Source organism: Gymnoscopelus microlampas (assembly GCF_963454915.1).
Source record: "Gymnoscopelus microlampas genome assembly, chromosome: 23".
Classification (NCBI taxonomy): Eukaryota; Metazoa; Chordata; class Actinopteri; order Myctophiformes; family Myctophidae; genus Gymnoscopelus; species Gymnoscopelus microlampas.
Window position 1 is genome coordinate 5315686 of NC_139960.1, and position 20742 is coordinate 5336427.

General features: G+C 40.7%; 1 protein-coding gene across 3 annotated transcripts in view; it reads left to right on the top strand.

The window, feature by feature from the left end:
• large1 (LARGE xylosyl- and glucuronyltransferase 1) overlaps nucleotides 1-20742 on the top strand; it is a 142563-nt gene that overhangs the window by 55297 nt on the left and 66524 nt on the right. For all 3 annotated transcript variants that reach the window (XR_014600201.1, XR_014600202.1, XM_084049800.1), the window contains exons 4-6: nucleotides 360-442; nucleotides 12826-12949; nucleotides 15042-15213. Coding sequence is in view for 1 of the 3 variants with exons in the window: in XM_084049800.1 (XP_083905926.1) it covers nucleotides 360-442; nucleotides 12826-12949; nucleotides 15042-15213 (379 nt within the window). In the remaining 2 variants the exon portion in view is untranslated. The remainder of the gene's footprint in view (nucleotides 1-359; nucleotides 443-12825; nucleotides 12950-15041; nucleotides 15214-20742) is intronic.

Sequence of the window (20742 nt, forward strand, 5' to 3'; positions counted from 1 at the left end):
GTGCTCCAGGTACCCTCATGGTTCCTTGAGGGGGTTCCAAATGGCCCCTTACGGGTGTGTAACTCTGAGAGGCCCCCATAACTCTCAGAGTTATGGGGGTATATGATATGAGCCAGGCTAATTCACGAAATAACGTTTGCGATCGTAGAGCTTGTAGATCGGCTATTTTCAGTGAATATATTTAATGTAGAACAAAAACAGAAAATACACTGGTAAAGAGCCCTGAGGGACTCAACAACTTATACAGATGAAGTGGTTTTCTCTTTCCTCACTGGATTTTATTGTTTCTCTGCCCCCATTTTTATCCTCTGTCTCTCTCTCTGTCTCTCTCTCCACATCTCCTTTCACAACCTCCTCAGACGATTCACGTGGCCATCGTGTGTGCCGGGTACAATGCCAGTCGGGACGTGGTGACCCTGGTGAAGTCTGTCCTTTTCCACAGGTACAGCGTGCTCCGTTCACTCATATCACACACACACGCACGCGCACACACACACACACACACACACACACACACACACACACACACACACACACACACACACACACACACACACACACACACACACACACACACACACACACACACACACACACACACACACACACACAGATTTATATCACTATGCTTGTGAGGACATCAATATATTGGTGAAAATATCTGAAAATCTTTTTTAACCATAAATCAACCATCAACCAGGACCAGGAAAATAGTCCTCACAATGTCTATTTCTGAAATTCTACTATAAGTATAGTCACGCACACACGTACACTCACTCACTCACTCACTCATACGCACACAGCTGGTCTACTCCTCTCTCCCCTCTCTCACACCAATCTGAATATGCTGCTGCTTCTCACGCAATGCCGCCTACTCCGGTTGCCTGGCAACGGCACCCCCTGGTGAGGTCTGTCTTACAAAGTACGGTGGTGCAAGGGGGCTGGCTACCATTAAACTTTTAGACTGATCTCCCATCAGCCCACACACACACACACACACACACACACACACACACACACACACACACACACACACACACACACACACACACACACACACACACACACACACACACACACACACACACAGAGAGAGAGAGACTGGTCCAAGCTGCTTATCATGAATGCATCAGCCTGGCGAACATAATCCACCTACAGATGCCAAAGACCAAGCCAACTCATAAGCATTTAATCACTAAACCCCCTAATTGTCTTAATCATTACAAAACAATAGCCAGTCTACAAGCTACAGTACATGCGTGTAGATATGCTTACATTTTTAAAACGCTTTTTTTTGATTGATTGATTGAATATTAATAGTTTGCAAACAGTACGGCACGTACAATTAAAACCAATGCTAAAAGGATCACACCAAAATAAAGCCTTCATTGCTTGTGTCCATTGTGGCCCTTTGTATTCAATTCATCATCAAGACATACAAGACATACAATACAATACAAATCATCATCAATACCAGGAGCAATAAAAGGTATATGGGCAATATACCTATGCTCACTATCACAGAAACGGCTCAGGTATACTCTCTGGTAACTTAAACCCTCTATTCTCAGAGAAACGGGCTTGACTTACAACTGCACTTCGATCGCCTTTTTCCCCCAACCAACACCAAATCTCTAAAGCAAAAATGTGCGAATCTACAAGCTCACAACGCGTCACAACGCAGCTTGTAGATCTTCTATTTTTTGGCTAAATGATAGAATAAGGATGCTGGGGTTCAGCATGGTTAAAGTGGTTCAAACTATTAAAGATCACGACACAAAGTGGCGGATAACCGAGCGTGCGCCATTAACGCTTATGTAAACATTAATAATTAGCCGGCGTGTTATTAGCAGCGGGCGCGGTAAAGCGTCTGAGACGGGACGATTCTCTGATTAGCAATCAGTCACCGTTACCTCTTACCACAGTTTAACAGCTTCACTTCTTAATTAGCTCCAGACTTTTTTCAGGTGAATTAATCATTGAGTGCTGGCGGTGACTCCACTTATAAAGTCAGCCAGAACTCCCACTGACAGACACACTCCAGAGCACCTCGTCTATTTATTTCCTCCCCAAAAAGAGCACCCTCTCAAGATCAGGAAATGTTTTAGATTGTGTTTGCTGTCGGGTGCAAACCTCATATGTCCAAATTCAAAACATTTCAGGATTCAAATAAAATAAAATTGCAAAAATCACAGATCTATAAGCTCACCTAATGAGGCATAATTTGAGCTTTGTAGACCTGCTATCTTTTGCTACTCTTTTGTGACACTGTAGTGTGAAGAAATAGGGTATTCATTTACAAACACATTACAAGTTAAAATATGGAGATAAGAGGTTTCTGCCCAACATCAACATTTTCTTATTTTATTTTGTTATTCTTTTACTGGGAGGACTGCATCAATGCACCTCCCCCTTTAACTGTTTGTTTATTTATGAATTAATCAATTAAATTACATTTATGTATATTTATTCATGTATGTATTCATTCATTTGTAATTCCCATCTGCAGGCATTTAGTATGCTATAGTATAGCTAGTTTTAGTGCCAGGTTAATCACAGTCCAACTCATTTCATAGCAGGGGCTGTTTTTGTGGGTGTTTGTTGGCAAATTGTTGTCATATTGAGGAATTAAGTGAAGCACAGATCCGACTGGCTGTAGCTCATTATTACTGCGCTCATACATATTCATTGCACTATCAAATAGGAATTTGGTTTTACAGAAAAACAGATTGAACTATGCAGAGTAATAGCATGATGGATTAAGACAATAATAAACAATAATAATAAATAAATAAAGGTTTCTCCTCATTTTGGGTTTACAAAATGAGGGATCATCGCGTAGTTGTGGGATCATGTGGTAGGCTTTTGCCCAAAAAAGGGATAACAGTGGGTCAACTGACACTGCAATCTTCTGCATTGGATTCGAATTGAAATTAGTATTGCTTTTTTTTGTTTATTGATTTATTATATTACAATTTGTGGAAAGCAGAGAGTTGAGGCCCCCTTTTTGAAAACCACTGGCCTACATTGTCCATCAGCAGCCTTGTGGTCCTGCCAAATTGTCCGTTGGATAAAGTGCTACCCGGTGGTGTACTGTGGGTTTGTTAACTACTGGAGCGCTACGTCACGCACACATGCACACGCGAGCGATCGCTGATTGAAATAACCTCTTTGATATGTATGCCTATTTATTAACCCACAATATATATATATCAAATTGTATTCTAGTTTCTTGCATAATGGGGATACTTAGTGTTGTCACATGCATTTACCGTCCTTGCATATAATTTAGTTCATGAATCCATCAGCCACTGTTATCCAAACGTTCTCTTTGGACTGCTTCAGAACATCTAACAGTAGGCTATGCCTACACCTGCAGTACTTAGCAGGTCACACAATGGAACATTGATATGCATCCGGCCAGAGTCATTCCTATGTTAATTCACGCTGTTGACACTCGGCAGCTTTTGTAAGCTTTGGTAAGAGGTGTGAATAGTTTGTTTTTGATCGATTCGCGAGGTAGACACACTCTCAGAGTGATCCTCAATAATTATGGAGGTTGTGGGTTTGAATCCACCGTGGTGCATCCGGCTTTGCAGAGTGTCTACACGAACACAATTGGCCCGTGTTCGAGGATGGAAGCCGGCCGGGGAGGGTGATATTTGTCACTACAGGTACTCCTACGGGCTGGGACGGCCCCTGTCAGCCGGGAGTGTTGGGCGGGAGGAGTAGGACGAAGGACATTACAATTATTATGTTTGAATCCACTCAGTGTAAGCAGTGTGTACAGTAGCTACAGTATACTGGAATGTAGTTTTGAAGTATGCTTTTAGACCTCTGGCCTAGGCCACTAAAACCTGTTACCATGTGTTCTTGTCAGTACAGATAAATGTCAGAGCAAATTATAGATACACTGTAGGTTTAGGACTGGAATTAGGCCATACAGAGAGTAAGAATGTGTTGTCACATGGCGGTTTCAGACAGTATAAGGCGCTGGTTGTGATTAGTAGTTTTAGGACGGACATTGTACCAGTCAGTGTTTTGTCTTCATTGTCGTAACAATTAATATAATCATTCATGCTTCAAAGACGTCATGAAATCGCTGTTCTTCAAACTATTTTGGCAAAGTTTTCCTCTGAAACTGAGGCGTGTCGTGCCTCATCCAATCACAGTCTCAGCCGCCCGTCCGACCTAAAACACCGCTTTTTTCCCCCCTTTTTATGTCCTCAATCCTCATTAAGACCACGGCTAAAGACCTCATTTCATCAGGTCTGTATAGCCACTTAAACCCCAGTATCCGTATTATGCAGAAAACTTTATTTAAGATATTTAATGTAGAGCAAAAACTGAACAGTCACTAGCGTAGAGCCCTGAGGGACTCCGGTCAACCAAGTACACGGTTTAAGTGGTCAATATCTGGTGTCTTTTGTCTTTGTTTCTGAGTCTTTATGTCTTGAGTTCATGCAAACAGAGTTCCAAAAATGCAAGACACTCTCATATTGTGAGTGGTTCTGGATAACATTTGTATGCAGCATTAGAGTAACTGAGTTGAGGCCCTTTCTCCTGTGATTCATTTGGTGCTGGGTGATGCTTCAGGCACGGATGACCTTTTCGTCTTGCTAACGGTCCCTACGCAGCATGTTCGAGCAACGCCAGCCTGCCTCCAGGCGATGTTTAATCAGAAGGATGTTTAAATGTTTACTGTTGGGCTTCTTTTGCCAAAAAAAAAAGAAAAACGGAGACAGGAGCAAACCCAAGGCCCTGTGGAGCCCAGGTCTGCCTGACTGCCATCTGCTGTTTTCTGATGACCAAACAGGAGGCAGTGATGGTCTCACAGGACGTCCTGTCGTCCAAAATGACACCTGCCCCCTTCCGCCCCCAAGGTTATTATAGTTTTGCATTTGTCATTCTTTTATTTCATTTTTGGGTTTAGTTTTTGATTTGTTTATAAAGTGGGTTTGCTGGTTTAGTTTAGTTTTTATTTTTCAAAATGCTTTGTTTTAGTTTAGGTTTCTTTTCTTTTCTTAAATACATTTTTGTGTTAGTTTTAGTTTTTTTTAAATGTCAAGATTTTGCACTAGACAAATATACATATGGGTCAATCTATGGGTAATCGGTGGTCTAGGACACACTCCAAAATCGGGATCAGCATCAGACCCAAAAAATGGTCGAACCCAGGACACAGGAAGATATGGGGGTGGGGGGGTGACAGATACGCAGAGTATATCTGTCATGCCGTGGCGAGGGGACCCGCTGGGCTTTCCATCAACCAGACAAGAGATGAGCCCACGGTAAGGGCTTTGATTTACAGTGCAGGTTAAACAACCCGCTGCCTCTGGGCCTTGACTAATGACACAGTGTAACTGAAAAGGAACGGAACGGTATACAACATATATCACTCATACCTCGCTTCGGTTTTATAGCAAGTTCGATATTTCATCACCAAAAAGTCCAGAGATGGAGTTAGGAGAAGGGGGTAAATCTATCGCTCAAGAGAGCGCTTCATAAAAGCTGGAGGTCCGAAGATCTTTTTTATATATATATTTTTTTCATCTTCTTGTTTTTAGGTGGGAGTAAGGTTATTATAGTTATTTAAAACATTTAAAAATATGAAAACTTTCATAAACTGTATTATGTGTTTACAAAACTAACACAAATTATAAAGAAAATATACTTAGTTTTAGACTTTTAGTCATCGTCAAACATCTTCAAAGGTAGCAAAAACTGCCAATAAGCTCACAACGCGTCCCATTGCGGCACGTGGTGAGATGGTGGACGATAACTTTTTTGTTGTTGGCAAGGACAGTTTTAAAATGAAAAGCAAACATTAGTCGTTGCAGTCAGTACAAACAAATAGAATACCATGTTCTATCCAACTTTAGCTAGTAGGTCTGCTATTTTTGCAATTTTTTGGGCCTTGTTAAATCTCGCCCCTGACTAATCCATAATTCATTTTTGTGTTAGTTTTAGGTTTTTGTTGTAATATGTAACAAACAGGATCCACGATCGACCCTCAGAGGAAAAATAATTCACCCGCGAGGTAACTTTGCATGTCGCAGGCATGCTGAAAACAGCATATACCGGCAGAAATGCTTTTCTTTCCAACCTCCCCAACTGGCCACAGAACATTTATATATATTATATATAAGCAACGCGATAATATATATTATTATCACGTGTCAGACCGTTGTTAAACACAAAGGGGATCACTGATTGTCGCCCAGAGAAATACATATATAACTGGAGCTGTCCTTTCATTTGTTAGACCATGTTGAAAACAGGATGTCTCGCGTAATACAGTGGAAAAAAATCAACCCAAGATATAGCCATTTCCAGGAAACCAATAGACGGGTTTCATGTTTGTAAACATTGAGAGGATATGACCGCGCAGAGGAGGGGGTAAGCCTATGGGTGCGTTTGGAAATTACGCACCGGAGCACACTCGCCTATTAGTTTGTATTGGCCAGTGCGCTCACTGCCGCTCAGGGCTGTATTTTCGAACGCGCCTTTCCCCCAGGCATGCGCAGATTGCGCATTCTGCTCTGTGATGACGTCGCTCGGAAACCCGTCTATAAACAGGAGGTGGACGGATCCGGAAATCTTCGGATGATGTTATTTCCGGATCCGGGTGAGTGGAAAGTGAACCTGATGACTCAGGTGAAAGAGAACAGCGCAATCTTTTAGAAGACAATTAAAAAACAAAATCTCGAGATTTGTCATCGGATCTAGAATCCGATGACAAATCTCGTCGGTAGCAGTCAAAGAGTCAAAGTGAACTTATAAGCAAACCAATAAATAGAAGAAGAAAAGTGTTGGTAGATACACATGTTTAATTATGTGTATATTAAACTTCAATATATAACAATAACTCTCAACTTAAATTCTTCAATGAATAAGCAAACAAGTAAATATAATACACACTGTTCTTTATTTGTTTAACTACAAGCTCAGAACGTGCGGCATTGCGACCCGTTGTTAAAAGGTTGACACACCTCTTAATTGCAGATACCGATGTTGTAAAAAAAAGTCAAATAATTGCCGTTATATTGGTCAAACAGATATATCGGTCTAGCTCTACTTCTGGGCTGGCTGGCCGTTAGGTGCCTCCTCTCTCTCTGTTCAGTTGGCACCTGGGGGCTTACATACAGTAACTGTGATGCTGTTCAGAGTCCAACAGCAGACGGTCCACCCTCCCACTGGCCTGACAGCCTTTGTTAGAATGGAACAATTACAGCCGACGCAACGGCAGCTGGAGCCGCATTGAAGCCAGGGTCTGGAGCTGTCTCCGGATCAGCCTCCAACACCTGTTTGAGGCTTGCTGGAACGGTGGCTCTCAAAGTGGGGACACCCAGGGATCCTTGAGGGGTTCCAGGAGGTCCCCAGCAAAACGAGGAACAGTTTAATTTCCCTCTCATTTCACCAGCTAGTAATGAAGTCAATGAGAGAATGTAGAGCTTTTTCCCCAGGACACTGACAGTCACCTGAACGACCTACGTAACCAGAGTAAAGCTGAAGAAATCCTTCAGTACCCAGCAAGCCCCCAGGAACGAGAACCCCCCCCCCCCTCCCCCTCAATGCCAAAGATCAATAACTCTGGTCACCTTAACAGCATTGACATGCAATGTAAAAGGCATACCGTAGACACATGCCTCTTTTTACAGCATTTGACACGCTGACAAAATGTTTGCTGTTAGGGGTAGAAAAACTTTCTCTTTGTGCTGATACTACAGACTGAATGATATTTTGTGTGTGTGTGTGTGTGTGTGTGTGTGTGTGTGTGTGTGTGTGTGTGTGTGTGTGCGTGTGCGTGCGTGCGCACATTCAAGGAGAATGTGTGTCCTTTATACAACACATCAACCAAACAGCATCCAGTGAGGCCAAGGTTCAATGCTCTGTATTGTTGTTGTATTGTATTGCGGCAGCATAGAAACTTTTGTTAACTATTTATTTTATTTTCAAACATTTTTTTAATGTATTTGTGTTTTCTTTTTTGAGAAGCCAAGCAAAAGTAGATTTTACTCGGCAACGATAAAGAACCTTGGAACTTGGTTTGACTCTACCCACTCTTAGAGCATCTCCCCACCTATACTGGTATAGAACTATGTACTAAATCTGATATAACAACAAAAATCCTCTTGTCTTGTCAAAGTCTTATCAAATAAGGGTATGCAGCCTAATTCGTATACATCTGGGGGTCCTTGACATGAAAATGTTTTATCACCACTGCCCTAGAACTTGTGGTTCTCAAAGTGGGGTCCGTGCACGCCCAGGGGTCCTTGGGGCTGTTCCAAGGGCTCTCCCCAGCTAAATTATTGATAGTTAGGAACCAAATGGACACTTACAGATCTGTAACATGTAACCAAATGGACCCTTACAGGTATGTAACGTGTAACCAAATGGACCCTTACAGGTCTGTAACATGTAACCAAATGGGCCCTTACAGGTCTGTAACTCTGAGGGTGTGCAAATGGAACCAAATAGATCTGCAAGGGTCCATTTAGTTCCATTTGCACACGATCAGAGTTATGGTGGTCTTTGGCCCAGTGCATGCCACCTTCTATTGATCCCGCAAGGGAAATTCAGTCACAAGAGACAGTAGAGCAGTTAAAAACAGATTTATAGGGCAAAAAAGTACCATAGATACAGTATAGCATGATGGAAATACAGTACATCACATTCAAAGCAACACCATCAGTAAAAGTACGATACACTAATTGTGTTGGCTACCTTTAAACAAAAGCTAAATAAAAAACTATGCTATGATGGTTTTAAATATATTGACAATTTCGTCAACAAATAAAAAATTGACTAAAATGTTAGGGAGGGACTAATGGAGATGAGATCCAGTAGAACTAAGACAAGCTTGTAGATCGGCTATTTTCAAGTACTGTATACATCAGGCATTATGACGCCATCACAGCCCGCCAAAATATATTATTGACGACTAAATCAACTGTAGATTGAGTTGGCTAAAATCTTATGATATTTAGTCAACCAAAACTAGACTAAAAAGAAACCATTTCAAATTACTAAAATATGACAAAAACTAAATGGAATTTTATTCAAATGACGATGACTAAAACTAAATCATAATGTGCTGTCAAAAATAACACTGGTGCTCGCATAGTCCATGACTAAGGACAATACGAGTGTTAGTAGTACTAGTAGTAACACTAGTACTAGTATTATAGTTTGAGCACCACTGTGCTAGACGAAAAGGATGCGGTTTGGTTGATGTGTTGATTAAAAGGCTACACATTCTCTTTGAGTAACTGTAAATATCCAGAGCTTCACACACTGTCCATCTTCCAGGCACAGTGGGGTTAACCCATTCAATCCGGGAACGCATCTGTGTCATTTTGAGATGTCTTTGACGATTCAAAAATAGCAGATCTACAAGCTCATAGCGTGGCAGAGTGCCGCGCTGTGAGCTTGTAGATCTGCTATTTTTGAAAAATCATGAAATTGTGCAAATATTTGAATATATATATGTTTTTTTAAAGCAAGCATTTGTAACTGGGGGTCCGCGGCCAAATACATGTCATTTTGGGGGTCCTTGACACGAAAAAGTTTGAGAACCACAATTTAGAACACATTTAGACACATTTAGAATCCCCAGAAGCAAAGATGTGAATTACAAATGTTCGCATATGTACATTCAAAGATTTGGAAAGAAAAAAAAAAATCATGATCTTTCAAAAATAGGAGATTTACAAGCTTGTAGATCTGCTACTTTTGAACAGCCAAAGAAATCTAAAAATGACACCGATGCGTTCCGGTCTTAATGGCTTAACCCATTAAGACCTGGAACTGTGTAATTTTTAGATTTGAGTTAAAAAGCATTATTTTACACTTTGGGCTATTTTTGAAAATTTGTGAAAATGTGTGCAAATCTTTGAATATATATATTTTTTAAAGCGAACATTTTTAACTCAAATCTTTGCCTCTGGGGGTCCCTAGAACAAAATATTTTGATGGGGGTCCGTGGCCAAATACATATCATTTTGGGGGTCCTTGACATGAAAAAGTTTGAGCACCACTGATATAGAAACATACGTTTTTCAGAAAACTGTTGAGATTTAGGAGACATGTAGAATCGGCTTCAGGTCTCAATGGGTTAAGTAGTCTCTTTGTTGTGGAATGAATCTGAGGAGGACTGTGTTTACGAGGCCTGCGCTCTATAGCCATTCTTCTCTGCGGCCACGCAGATGAGAGCGTAATGATACCCCGAATCAAAGCCCTCTTTAGAAATGTCTTAATCCACAGCGCCGGGACGAGATTTTATTAGCAGATTATGGCGATTAGATGATGAGATTGTCACGGGCACAGCTCTGATGAATCAGGCTGTAACTCGTAATATGGTTGCCTGCCTGGCAGGTGGAAACCTTGTATGTCTGCTGTGTGTGTGTTGACAGGCTGGTGTGTACAGCATACATGTACGTGTGCTGATGAGTCATCGGCCGCTGCTTGGCCTCGCCATGTTCTGCCAGCCTCGAGGCTGTGCCTGCACACCCAGCCTGGAAGGTGTGCTGGAGTGGTGGAAGAAGTACTCAAATGTTTTTTAAAGTAAAAGTATCAATACTGCAATGTAGAAATACTCTGTTACAAGTAAAAGCCCGGAATAAAAAAAAAATACTTGAGTAAATGTACAAAAGTATTGGTGTCAAAATGTACTTGAAGTACCAAAAGTAGAACGTAGTCATTATGCAGAATGTCCCATTCCCATATGCAAGTTTTCAAATGTATAAAAAGTATAACATCTTTTGAAAATTGTAGATCTACGTGACACATTGTGAGCTTGTAGATCTGCTATTTTCAAATGGCCAAAATGTATATAGGCTAGGGCTGAAGTGGTTAATCTATGTTTTGTAATAATATTCTAAATCTACAAAGTAACTAGTAACTAAAGTTGTCCAATAATTGTAGTGGAGTAAAAGTACAATATTTGCCTCTGATACAGTATGTAGTGGAGTAAAAGTACAGACAGTTGGAAATACTCCAGTAATGTAAAAATACCTCAGCACTTTACAAGTACAGCACTTAAGTAAATGTACTTACCGGTAGTTACTTTCCACCACTGCTGCACTGTATGTATTACCTGTTGTAATGGTCAGACATCAAGGCTAAAAGGGTGACACAAAAAAGGTCCTGCATCGGGACTTGTTTCCATTGTCGTCCTATGTATTCAATTCATCAACATGCTGTAGTATAAAAAAATAACACAATAATACATGTCATCAACAAATACAAAACACTGTATGTACAAAGGAGAAAAAGGAAAATGTCGGTAGTGAATGACACCTCCTTTCTATGGGAACATTGCATCTACCTCCCCTTGTGGTCTCTTGATAGATGTTTTTTCAGGCCTGTTTTGAAAGAAGCCAGTGACCCACATTTTTAGGGATGGTGTCAGAGTATAGTAGAATGAGTGGCCCTGTTTTTCCCTAAAGGACTGGCCGTGGGTAGCTACTGGGACGTAAGTTGGGGCTTGATCAACCCCGGCTGGGTCACCTGGGTGAGGGTGTCTGTTGTTGCGAGACCCGAAACACCCGATGACCCCAGGCTACAACACTGATGATACGTCCCAGGTGCATCCATGTGATGTTTTCTTTATAGAATGAGAATTTTCCCATGTTTGTTCTATATTATGGCTGTGGTTGTCACTGACTTTGAAGAAGTATTTAGTCGGGTATGAAGGTATTGAGGGCACTGCCCCTTTCACTATACTACATACCAATCCCATTTATAATTGCTTAACCTTCGTCTTCTACCATGACCCATTTAGTTAAAGGGTCTACACCATGAATTTAAAAAATAATAATAATATTTAATATCATATTGTTTATGTCCCTCAAACGTTTTTCAAAAGGTTTGAGCCTAAATCAAGCCTCAGATATACTCATTCCAACTCTCTGGCTTATAAAGCACTTTCACCTGCAATATCACATTTTTCTGTTTGGCACGGGGTCCTATTGAGCCAGTTTGTATGCATGTTATCTCCTGGTTCTGTGTGGAAAAAGTAAAAAAAAAAAATAAGTAAAAAATAAGAAAAATATTTTGTTTTTGTTAAAGATTTTTTTTTTTTTTTTTTGGTTGGAACTGAAAAACGGGAGGAATTGTTCCCTGACGTGATGTAGGCAGGGGGAACAAATCTGACGGACTGTTTTCAGACCAATTTACATAAAAAACACAGATAGCCTATGAAAGCCTGCATGCTCGAAGTCGGGTATTTTTTGGAACAGAAGAGAGGTGGGGGAGACCAAAAACACACAAAAATGAAGAAAAAGTATTCATGGTGTAGACCCTTTAACAAAACTAACTTTAATGTTCTCTCTAATGTAACGATAGGTATCGGACCCAGAAATGTCTCCTCTCCTCCTAATCCATTTTCAACTGAGACCCAAAAGATTAATTTGTCATCTCCCGGGACCCAAATGAACAAAAAATAAATCAAAATCAATTAACCAATTAACCTCCATTTAATAGTGAAAATAGCTGACAGCGTGTCAGAGTGCGACACATTGTGAGCTTGTAGATCTGCCATTTTCACAGTTTCCTTGAGAAGGTTCCAGGGAGTCGCCAGCTCAATTAGTTAGTAGTCCAATATAGCACACACATCTGTGTAACCACTGTAACCCTATACAGTATACATGGAATATTTTGAAAATAGTTTTTTTTACATCACAAATCTCTTATGGGGAGTTCCTGGCACAATTTATTTTTTTCAGATGGGGGGGTTTATGGTCAATATATTAATTTGGAGGTCCTTGACATGAAAATGTTTGAGAACCACTGCTCTGATGTGTTTGCTGTGCTTCCCTGCAGACGGAACCCCCTCCACTTCCACTTCATCACGGACTCCATCGCCCAGCAGATCCTGGCCTCCCTGTTCCACACGTGGATGGTGCCTGCGGTCCGTGTTGACTTCTACGACGCAGACGAACTCAAGGTGAGGGACACCGCCACTGGGGCTCTGTTCGGGCCTGGGCGATGTATCGATTAGGGATGCCAGTGGTAAAAATCCAAATAGAATATTCTACTGCCCTGGCGAAGATTTTTTTGACTATTCAACCTCCCCACCCTAAAAAAGGTTATTTTATACAACTTTTAAGTATTTTTTTGTTTAGTATATTATACTCACATGGTCACATCTATTTTTGAACATCTTTGAAAGCCAAAGTGAAAAATATGTCTGTGGGTTTTATAAATATTGAACCAATGAAAAGTATTAACAAGAGCTTATGACTAAATAATAACTACAGTACATTGGATCCATTGGGGGGAAAAATCCATTTCTTGAAAATTAACGGTTTTGGACATACAACATTTACCCCCGACAGAGGTCATATTTTGATAAAGTGATGCCTAATCACATAAAAATATATATTCCAAAAATTTGAAAATCTCACTGAGTTTAAGTTACACTGAGGATTATACTGAGTACAATTGACATTATTTTCTATTCCTGGTTATTCCTGACCTGGTTACCAACTTGGTTACCAAAGTGGCAATTTATAGAAATATTTTCATCAAAAGGCAATGCATTAAATAATCAAAATAAGATATACTGTACATATTGGTATGAATATCGGATATATTACTAATTATTATGATTATTACACATATGAAGTATATTTCGTCAGCCCTACTTTAGTCAGTATTAGAGCAGCAGGACTATAGACCAGAACTGAATGTGATTTACTGTCCTTGAACTGTTCGTGAACTGCCTAGTGTTCCCTTTGAATTATTATAAGAATTATAAACAGTCATGCCATATAATTACAGAACTGGAATTATTGACATAATTATGGGATGGTAGATTTATTCTGAATTGTAAACCCACATATACCATGGAAGCGCTCGATTTTCGCGGGAGCCGATTTTATCTGAAAAATGGAACTGCAGTGATGAGGTCTTTCTTTTTTTTGTATGCTCGGGCCAGTGGAGGTGTTGGTGGACAGAGCTGTATTCACTCGCTGTTGGGCAGAAACCTCTTATCTCCATATATAAACTTTTTTAGTTTTCTCATAATAAATGGTTTTCAACCCTTTTCATATCAAGGTCCATTATTTATTCGGCATTTGAGCCACGGACTACCATTTGATGAGATTTAGACGCTCAGACCGAAAACTTTGAATATTTAGTCATCTTTGGATACGATTTTGTCCACAATTCCATGCTGTATTGATGTTGTACCATAAGAGAGATAACAGGCAAACTTGATCAAAATAACAATTATTTAATTAAGTAAATGCAGATTTATCTCTTGAGAGCGTAAAATGAAACCAAATGGACCCGTAATGCATTTTACACTCTCAAGAGTTATAATATATATAAAGGGTTCATTTGGTTACCAACTCTCCATCATTTAGCTGGGGACCACCAGGAACCCCCTCAAGGACCACTGGTTGAGAACCACTGCCCTACTTGATCGTACTACAGCGTCACACAAAAGCATCAAAAGTGCAGATCTGCAAGCTCAAAGCGCGGCGCGAAGCGCGGCGCTTTGAGCTTGCAGATCTGCACTTTTGCAATTATTTTTATTTGAATCCTGAAAAGTAATAGTTAAAATAATAAAAAAAGGAACCGTTTTGCACATGCAAGGTTTCCACCAGACGGCAAACGATATGCCAATGGCCCCTAGTGTCCAATCTGTGTATATATGTAATATTTCTTGTGTATACATGTGTATATACGTAATATTTCTTGTGTATATATGTGTATACACGTAATATTTCTTGTGTATATATGTGTATACACATAATATTTCTTGTGTATATATGTGTATACACATAATATTTCTTGTGTATATATGTGTATACACATAATATTTCTTGTGTATATATGTGTATACACATAATATTTCTTGTGTATATATGTGTATATACGTAATATTTCTTGTGTATATATGTGTATACACATAATATTTCTTGTGTATATATGTGTATACACATAATATTTCTTGTGTATATATGTGTATATATGTAATATTTCTTGTGTATATATGTGTATATACGTAATCTTTGGTCACTGGTTTTCAGTCGGAGGTGTCGTGGATCCCCAACAAGCATTACTCCGGCATCTACGGTCTGATGAAGCTGGTCCTCACCAAGACCCTGCCCTCCGACCTGCAGAAGGTCATCGTGTTGGACACGGACATCACCTTCGCCACCGACATCGCCGAGCTCTGGGCCGTCTTCCACAAGTTCAAAGGTCAGGCCCATACTTTCCCCCTTCTGTGGCTTTGTCTTGTGTCTTTTTGTTTTATTTATTTATTTATTTTGTTTTATTTTGTCTTGAGATGTTGTTTTTGGGCAGGTAGGTGTTTTTATTGGAAAGGACATTGGGGAAAGATGGGGACAAGTGGACTAGAACCAGGAACAATATGACACGAGACCTGAGTGGGATTTTAACCCATTCAATCCAGGAACGTGTCTTCTAAATCTTTTTTCTGAAAACCTGCTCAAACTTTTTGGAGCACCACGTATTTGGTCGCGGACCCTAATTTGAAAATATTTTGTTCCAGGGACCCCCCCCAGAAGCAAAGATTTGAGTTAAAATGTTCGCTTTAAATAAATATATATATATATATATATATATATATATATATATATATATATATACATACATATATATATATATATTCAAAGATTTGCAAAAGTTGTCCCGATTTTTCTGGAATAGCAGATCTACAAGTTCAGCTATCTTTGAATAGCCAAAGTATAACATAATGGTTTAAGTAATGGTTTAAGTGGTTACACGGATGCGTTCCCGGTTTTAATGTGGGTTTTACTGTGGGTTAACCAGGTGTACCTGGCAGGTATATACGCGCACACACACACACACACACACACACACACACACACACACACACACACACACACACACACACACACACACACACACACACACACACACACACACACACACACACACACACAAATGGCATGTCACAGCGGTAGATAGCGGTGCAGGCTGTCTCGCTGACCCAGGGCGAGCCTGTATGACTGTATGGTCAGCAGTGACAAAGGCAAGCTGCCACAGAAAATGGTGTCTCAGATAGGGCCATGTCCAGCATGTGCTTCCGGCCTCGCCTGTGCCATCGCGTTTTTTTCCCCGTCTCTGTTCTCGCTCCCCAGGCTGCCTTTACTGGCATCACACACACAAGCACACGCGCGCACACGTGCACAAGCGCACACGCACACACACACGCACACACACACACACACACACACACACACACACACACACACACTCTGAATTATCACCACCACCGTGACTCATAGCGTCGCTGTAGGGCAGAAACCTTGTATCTCCATTATTTCGACGTATGTTTTTTTTTTTTGGGTGAATGAATGCCCTACCTCGTCTACAATAGTGTCACTGTCACACACAAGTGGCACAAATAGCAGACATACAAGCTCACAACGATCACAATGCGACACATTTTGAGCTTTTCGATCAGCTATATTTTGCTATTTTAAATGTTGTATTTGAGTGAAAGTGGTTAAGTGTGTGTGGGTTTTATAAACATGGAACCAATGAAAACTATTTGCTTGTGGCTAAATAATAACTACATTGGATCCATTGGAACACAGGCTATTTTTTCCATTTTCCACCCTCGTTAGCCACATCACACCGCACCTGAATGTTATCTTCAGAAGAGATTTGGTGTAGAGGGAAATGAGGAGGGCAAAGTACAGACCTCTGTGGGACACCTGGTCAATGAAGTATATAGGGTTTAAGAGGTTGTGACATGGCTACTTTGTCCATGCAGATGCAGCCATTGACATGTTTGGAGTGTTTTTCTTTGCTATTACTTAGTCAGAACTATAGTCTGATGCAAATATGAAAAGTTGAAAACAATGCATAAACATCAAGTTAAACAGCTAGAAGGTCCTGGGTTCGATTCCCGCCGGGGACGCTGTGGGCGCTTGGGGCGTGTCTTCTCCTCCGCGTCATCAGCGCCCATACCCTAGGTGGGATTGGCGAAAGGGCCTACTCTGTGTGGAGCTTGCATGTTCTCCCCGTGTCTCTCAGGGTAGTTAATACCCTCACAAAAACATGTAGTAATCCTGGTCACTATACTGCCTCCCCCATGACAGCCGGGGCGCCTGATGGAGGGTAAGAGAACTGGTTGGAATAAAAAAAGTTGGGTTATCATTCAGTAATGTTACAAGATTAATCCCTTGGTTCCCCCTCTGTCATGACAAGTCCACAAGTTTTTTTGGTTCACGAAAAAGGAATGTGAGCAAGACGTTGCCTTGGAGATATGTATTTTTAACTTCATCTAAAAGTCTAGATTTGCATATGAGATGTAGTGTGTTTGAGTGAGTGAAATTTAACACATTTGTATTTGTTATAGACAAACGGACATCTGTGACTTCTGTAGGGAGAATGGAGTCAGAGCAATGTTTTCCGCCCCCATACTCTTGTGGCCAGCTGTTGAGACCATAACCTGTCTCCTGCCTTTTCTCACCTTGCGCTCCAAGGTATTCAAATGCAATGAACTCTGGGATAGGAGGCTGGCAAGAACAAAACATCTTTTGTTACATTTGATTTCTATTCTTGTTGTGAAACAATGGGGAGAGCAGCTGTTCATGTTTCAAGGTTTCAGACTGATGAAGGACTGTGAAAGGATTGTCAAAAAACATGCAAACAGTAATAATTAAATAGTAACTAGAAAAGTGTGCTCCTCGGAGCACAGGTCTCCACCAGGCCGGGTTGCCTAGTCAGGACCCGCAAACTTTGGTCATAGCCACTTAGAATGGAATCTGAAAAATCAATCAACTCATACATCTTGATCACATGATCCAGAGATAAGGGTTCTTGGCTTAGTGGCAATGTTACACCCGACATGAAGTTTCCCAGCAATTGGGCGCTGCATTCATGATGTGTGGCATTTTGTGCAAACCGGCTACCCCCACAAACTTTGGAAGCCAATCATAGCCAATTGGAATGGAATATGAGAAATGTGATGGATACGTCTTGATCACATGACTACAGAGATAATGTATACCGATTTGCGTGAGGTTTGGACAAGATTGATTGATTGAATACTTTATTTAGAAATGACATGGAAACAGTACATCAAAGTACAATTCACAATACAAGGTCCTCTAAACTGGATCGCTCATAAAAGCACAATGGCTTATTTAAAATGAGGTTTAGGTAGGGCATTCCACATTTTTGGCAAGTCAATGGCAAAATTCCCAAATTTAACCACTGTTTATTGGAACCGAGCTGAAATGTTTGTTTGTCACCTGTCTTTCCAGTACTCCAGTACTGGCACCCTTTTGAATGAGACCTGGAACTGCCAAAACAGAGCAGGGCCAGTCCATCTGGTTAAGAAGGGGGGAACGTGCCAAGTACTGTAGAGGAAAAGGGGTGTGTGTATATGTGTTTAACAGCGTTCTTGTTGTTAAAGAATGTGTGATTATATTGGCGCCTAAATATGTGATTCATTTCATCTTGTGGTATGGGGAATATCTGTAAAAGCTAATTGATAGCTAATTAGCTCATCTGTACTTATGGTAGGATCCACTCCGTATTTAAAGGACGACTTCACCACTTTTCAACATATCTTCATATAATAGGTCCTCACTAATGTTCATGATAAAATGGTACAATTTTTTTCTAATCAGTCTGTGTCTCAGAGGAGGGCTGTAGACAGTTCAGAAACCCGTCTACCAGTGACATCATCGATGGGGAAACCAAGCTAATAGAAACTGCAGGCTTTGTATTCCTGGAAAGTTGCAATGCAATAATAGATCCCATTGTTCTCGCCTTAATACAAATCTGAATAAAAAAATTGTAATCTTTTTGGAAAATAATTCCTGCCTAACGATGATGTCACTGGTAGACGGGTTTCTGGACTCTCCACAGCCCTCCTATGAGACGCAGACCAAGTAGAAAAAAATTGTATAATTTTATCATGAGCATTAGTGAGGACCTATTATGTGAAGATATGTTGAAAAGTGGTGAAGTCGTCCTTTAAGGGAGGCTGCAAGGGACAGACAGGTAGGAGTATTTGGGCAGGCGAAGCGTTAAAAGCCTGGAGACAGAGCTGCCAGGGCCCTTATTTATGGGATAGCCTTTTTGTGCAGTCACTGTGGTTTGTTGTCTTTAGTTGTGCTTTAAGTCTTTCTATTTTTGTTCCAAGTGTTATTTTTTTTATGTAAAAGGCCTTCGCTGTTATCAGCTGCATTGGACTGTTTCCTGAAGGTTTTGAGGAAAATAAAACAAATAAAATATGAGGCCCTATTTTGCAGTAACGGGAAGAAACACTGTCCCAGATTGATAAGCCTGACTGTTTACATTCTGTTCATGTAATTTGACAACACAGAAAGTGAAAATGTCATTTGGTTCAACCCAGACATAGACACAGCCTTAACCATCAAACTAAGTAAACCACCTTTTTATGAATGTTTGCTTGCTTTCCCCATTGTTTACATGACATTTGCATCTTTCAACTTGCATCAGAAACAAAACAATATTTTCAGTGGAAGCAGTCCGGACCGGTTCTAAATTAGGCGTGAAAACTAGAACGGAACCAATTCCATGCCTGAAGAAAGGGGGTAAAAGTGGAGTCCGGGGGTCCTTGAGGGGGTTCCAGGGGGTCCCCAACAAAATGATAAACAATTCAACCACTTACATACTTTGTCATACGACGGATAGCGAAAATTGCTGATCTAACACGTCACATCACGACACGTTGTTAGCTTGTATAGTAGATTTATTTAGTTTTGTCTTTCGCCAACAACAACATGCCTAAAATAGGGACTATGGAGGTTCAAAGTGGTTCATTTCACTATTATTTCACCAGATATACAGTAGAAGAGAGAATGTATAAGAATAACATCTATTCAGATCATAGGTTTCACTCTCACCACTGTTATCTCCACACCTACAGTAATAGACAGTTCTGGAATTCTATTCCAACACTATAAATCTTCTCTCAAGCTTGGCACAAAATCTAATCTAATATGTATCCATTTGGGGGCAGGAAGGGGGGGGGGGGGTCCTTGACATGAAAACGTTTGCGAACCACTGAGCTGGATCAGCCTCGGAGATGGCAGTGGGTGTTTTATACAGTGTGTGTGTGTGTGTGTGTATGTGTGTGTATGTGGGCTGCACTGGGAGAGTTCCAGCGACAATATTAGCTATGTGTCCGTTCCCTTCTTGTCTCTACTTGGCAGGCCGCACCACCTTACTTTGCAGTTTTAACAGACTCCACAGGATGATATGAGGGGGTGGTTAAGAGAGAGAGGGAGGGAGAAGCTGAGTGGTTGAAGGCTCTGAATGTAGCGCCCTCCAAAAGGGGCTAGAATTTCACACTCCAATCAATACGGACCAGTGGTGGAGGAAGTACTTTTTTCCCCTCTTTTGACGTACTGTAAGTAAAAGTAGCAATACCACAATATAGGCCCTCCCTTTTGCCAATTTTAATACTGTATAGAAGGATAGAACATAACTATAGGCTCTCTCCAAATATGGAGATTGAGCTCACTTCATGAACTGCAACGGCGTTTGCGCAGGTTGTCGTTGTTAGGCATGCATGGTTTGTGTTTGGCATCAACCCAGAGCTGCTAACCCTATATAAGGTGTGAAATTGCCTTCACACTTCCAGGTCTTCCGGGTACGATTTGTGGATAACATTGTCTTGGGAGACAGTTTATAGACTTCTCAAAGAGAGAGAGAGGCACAGACAGACAGATCTTTAAGCCCCAACAGACCTACATA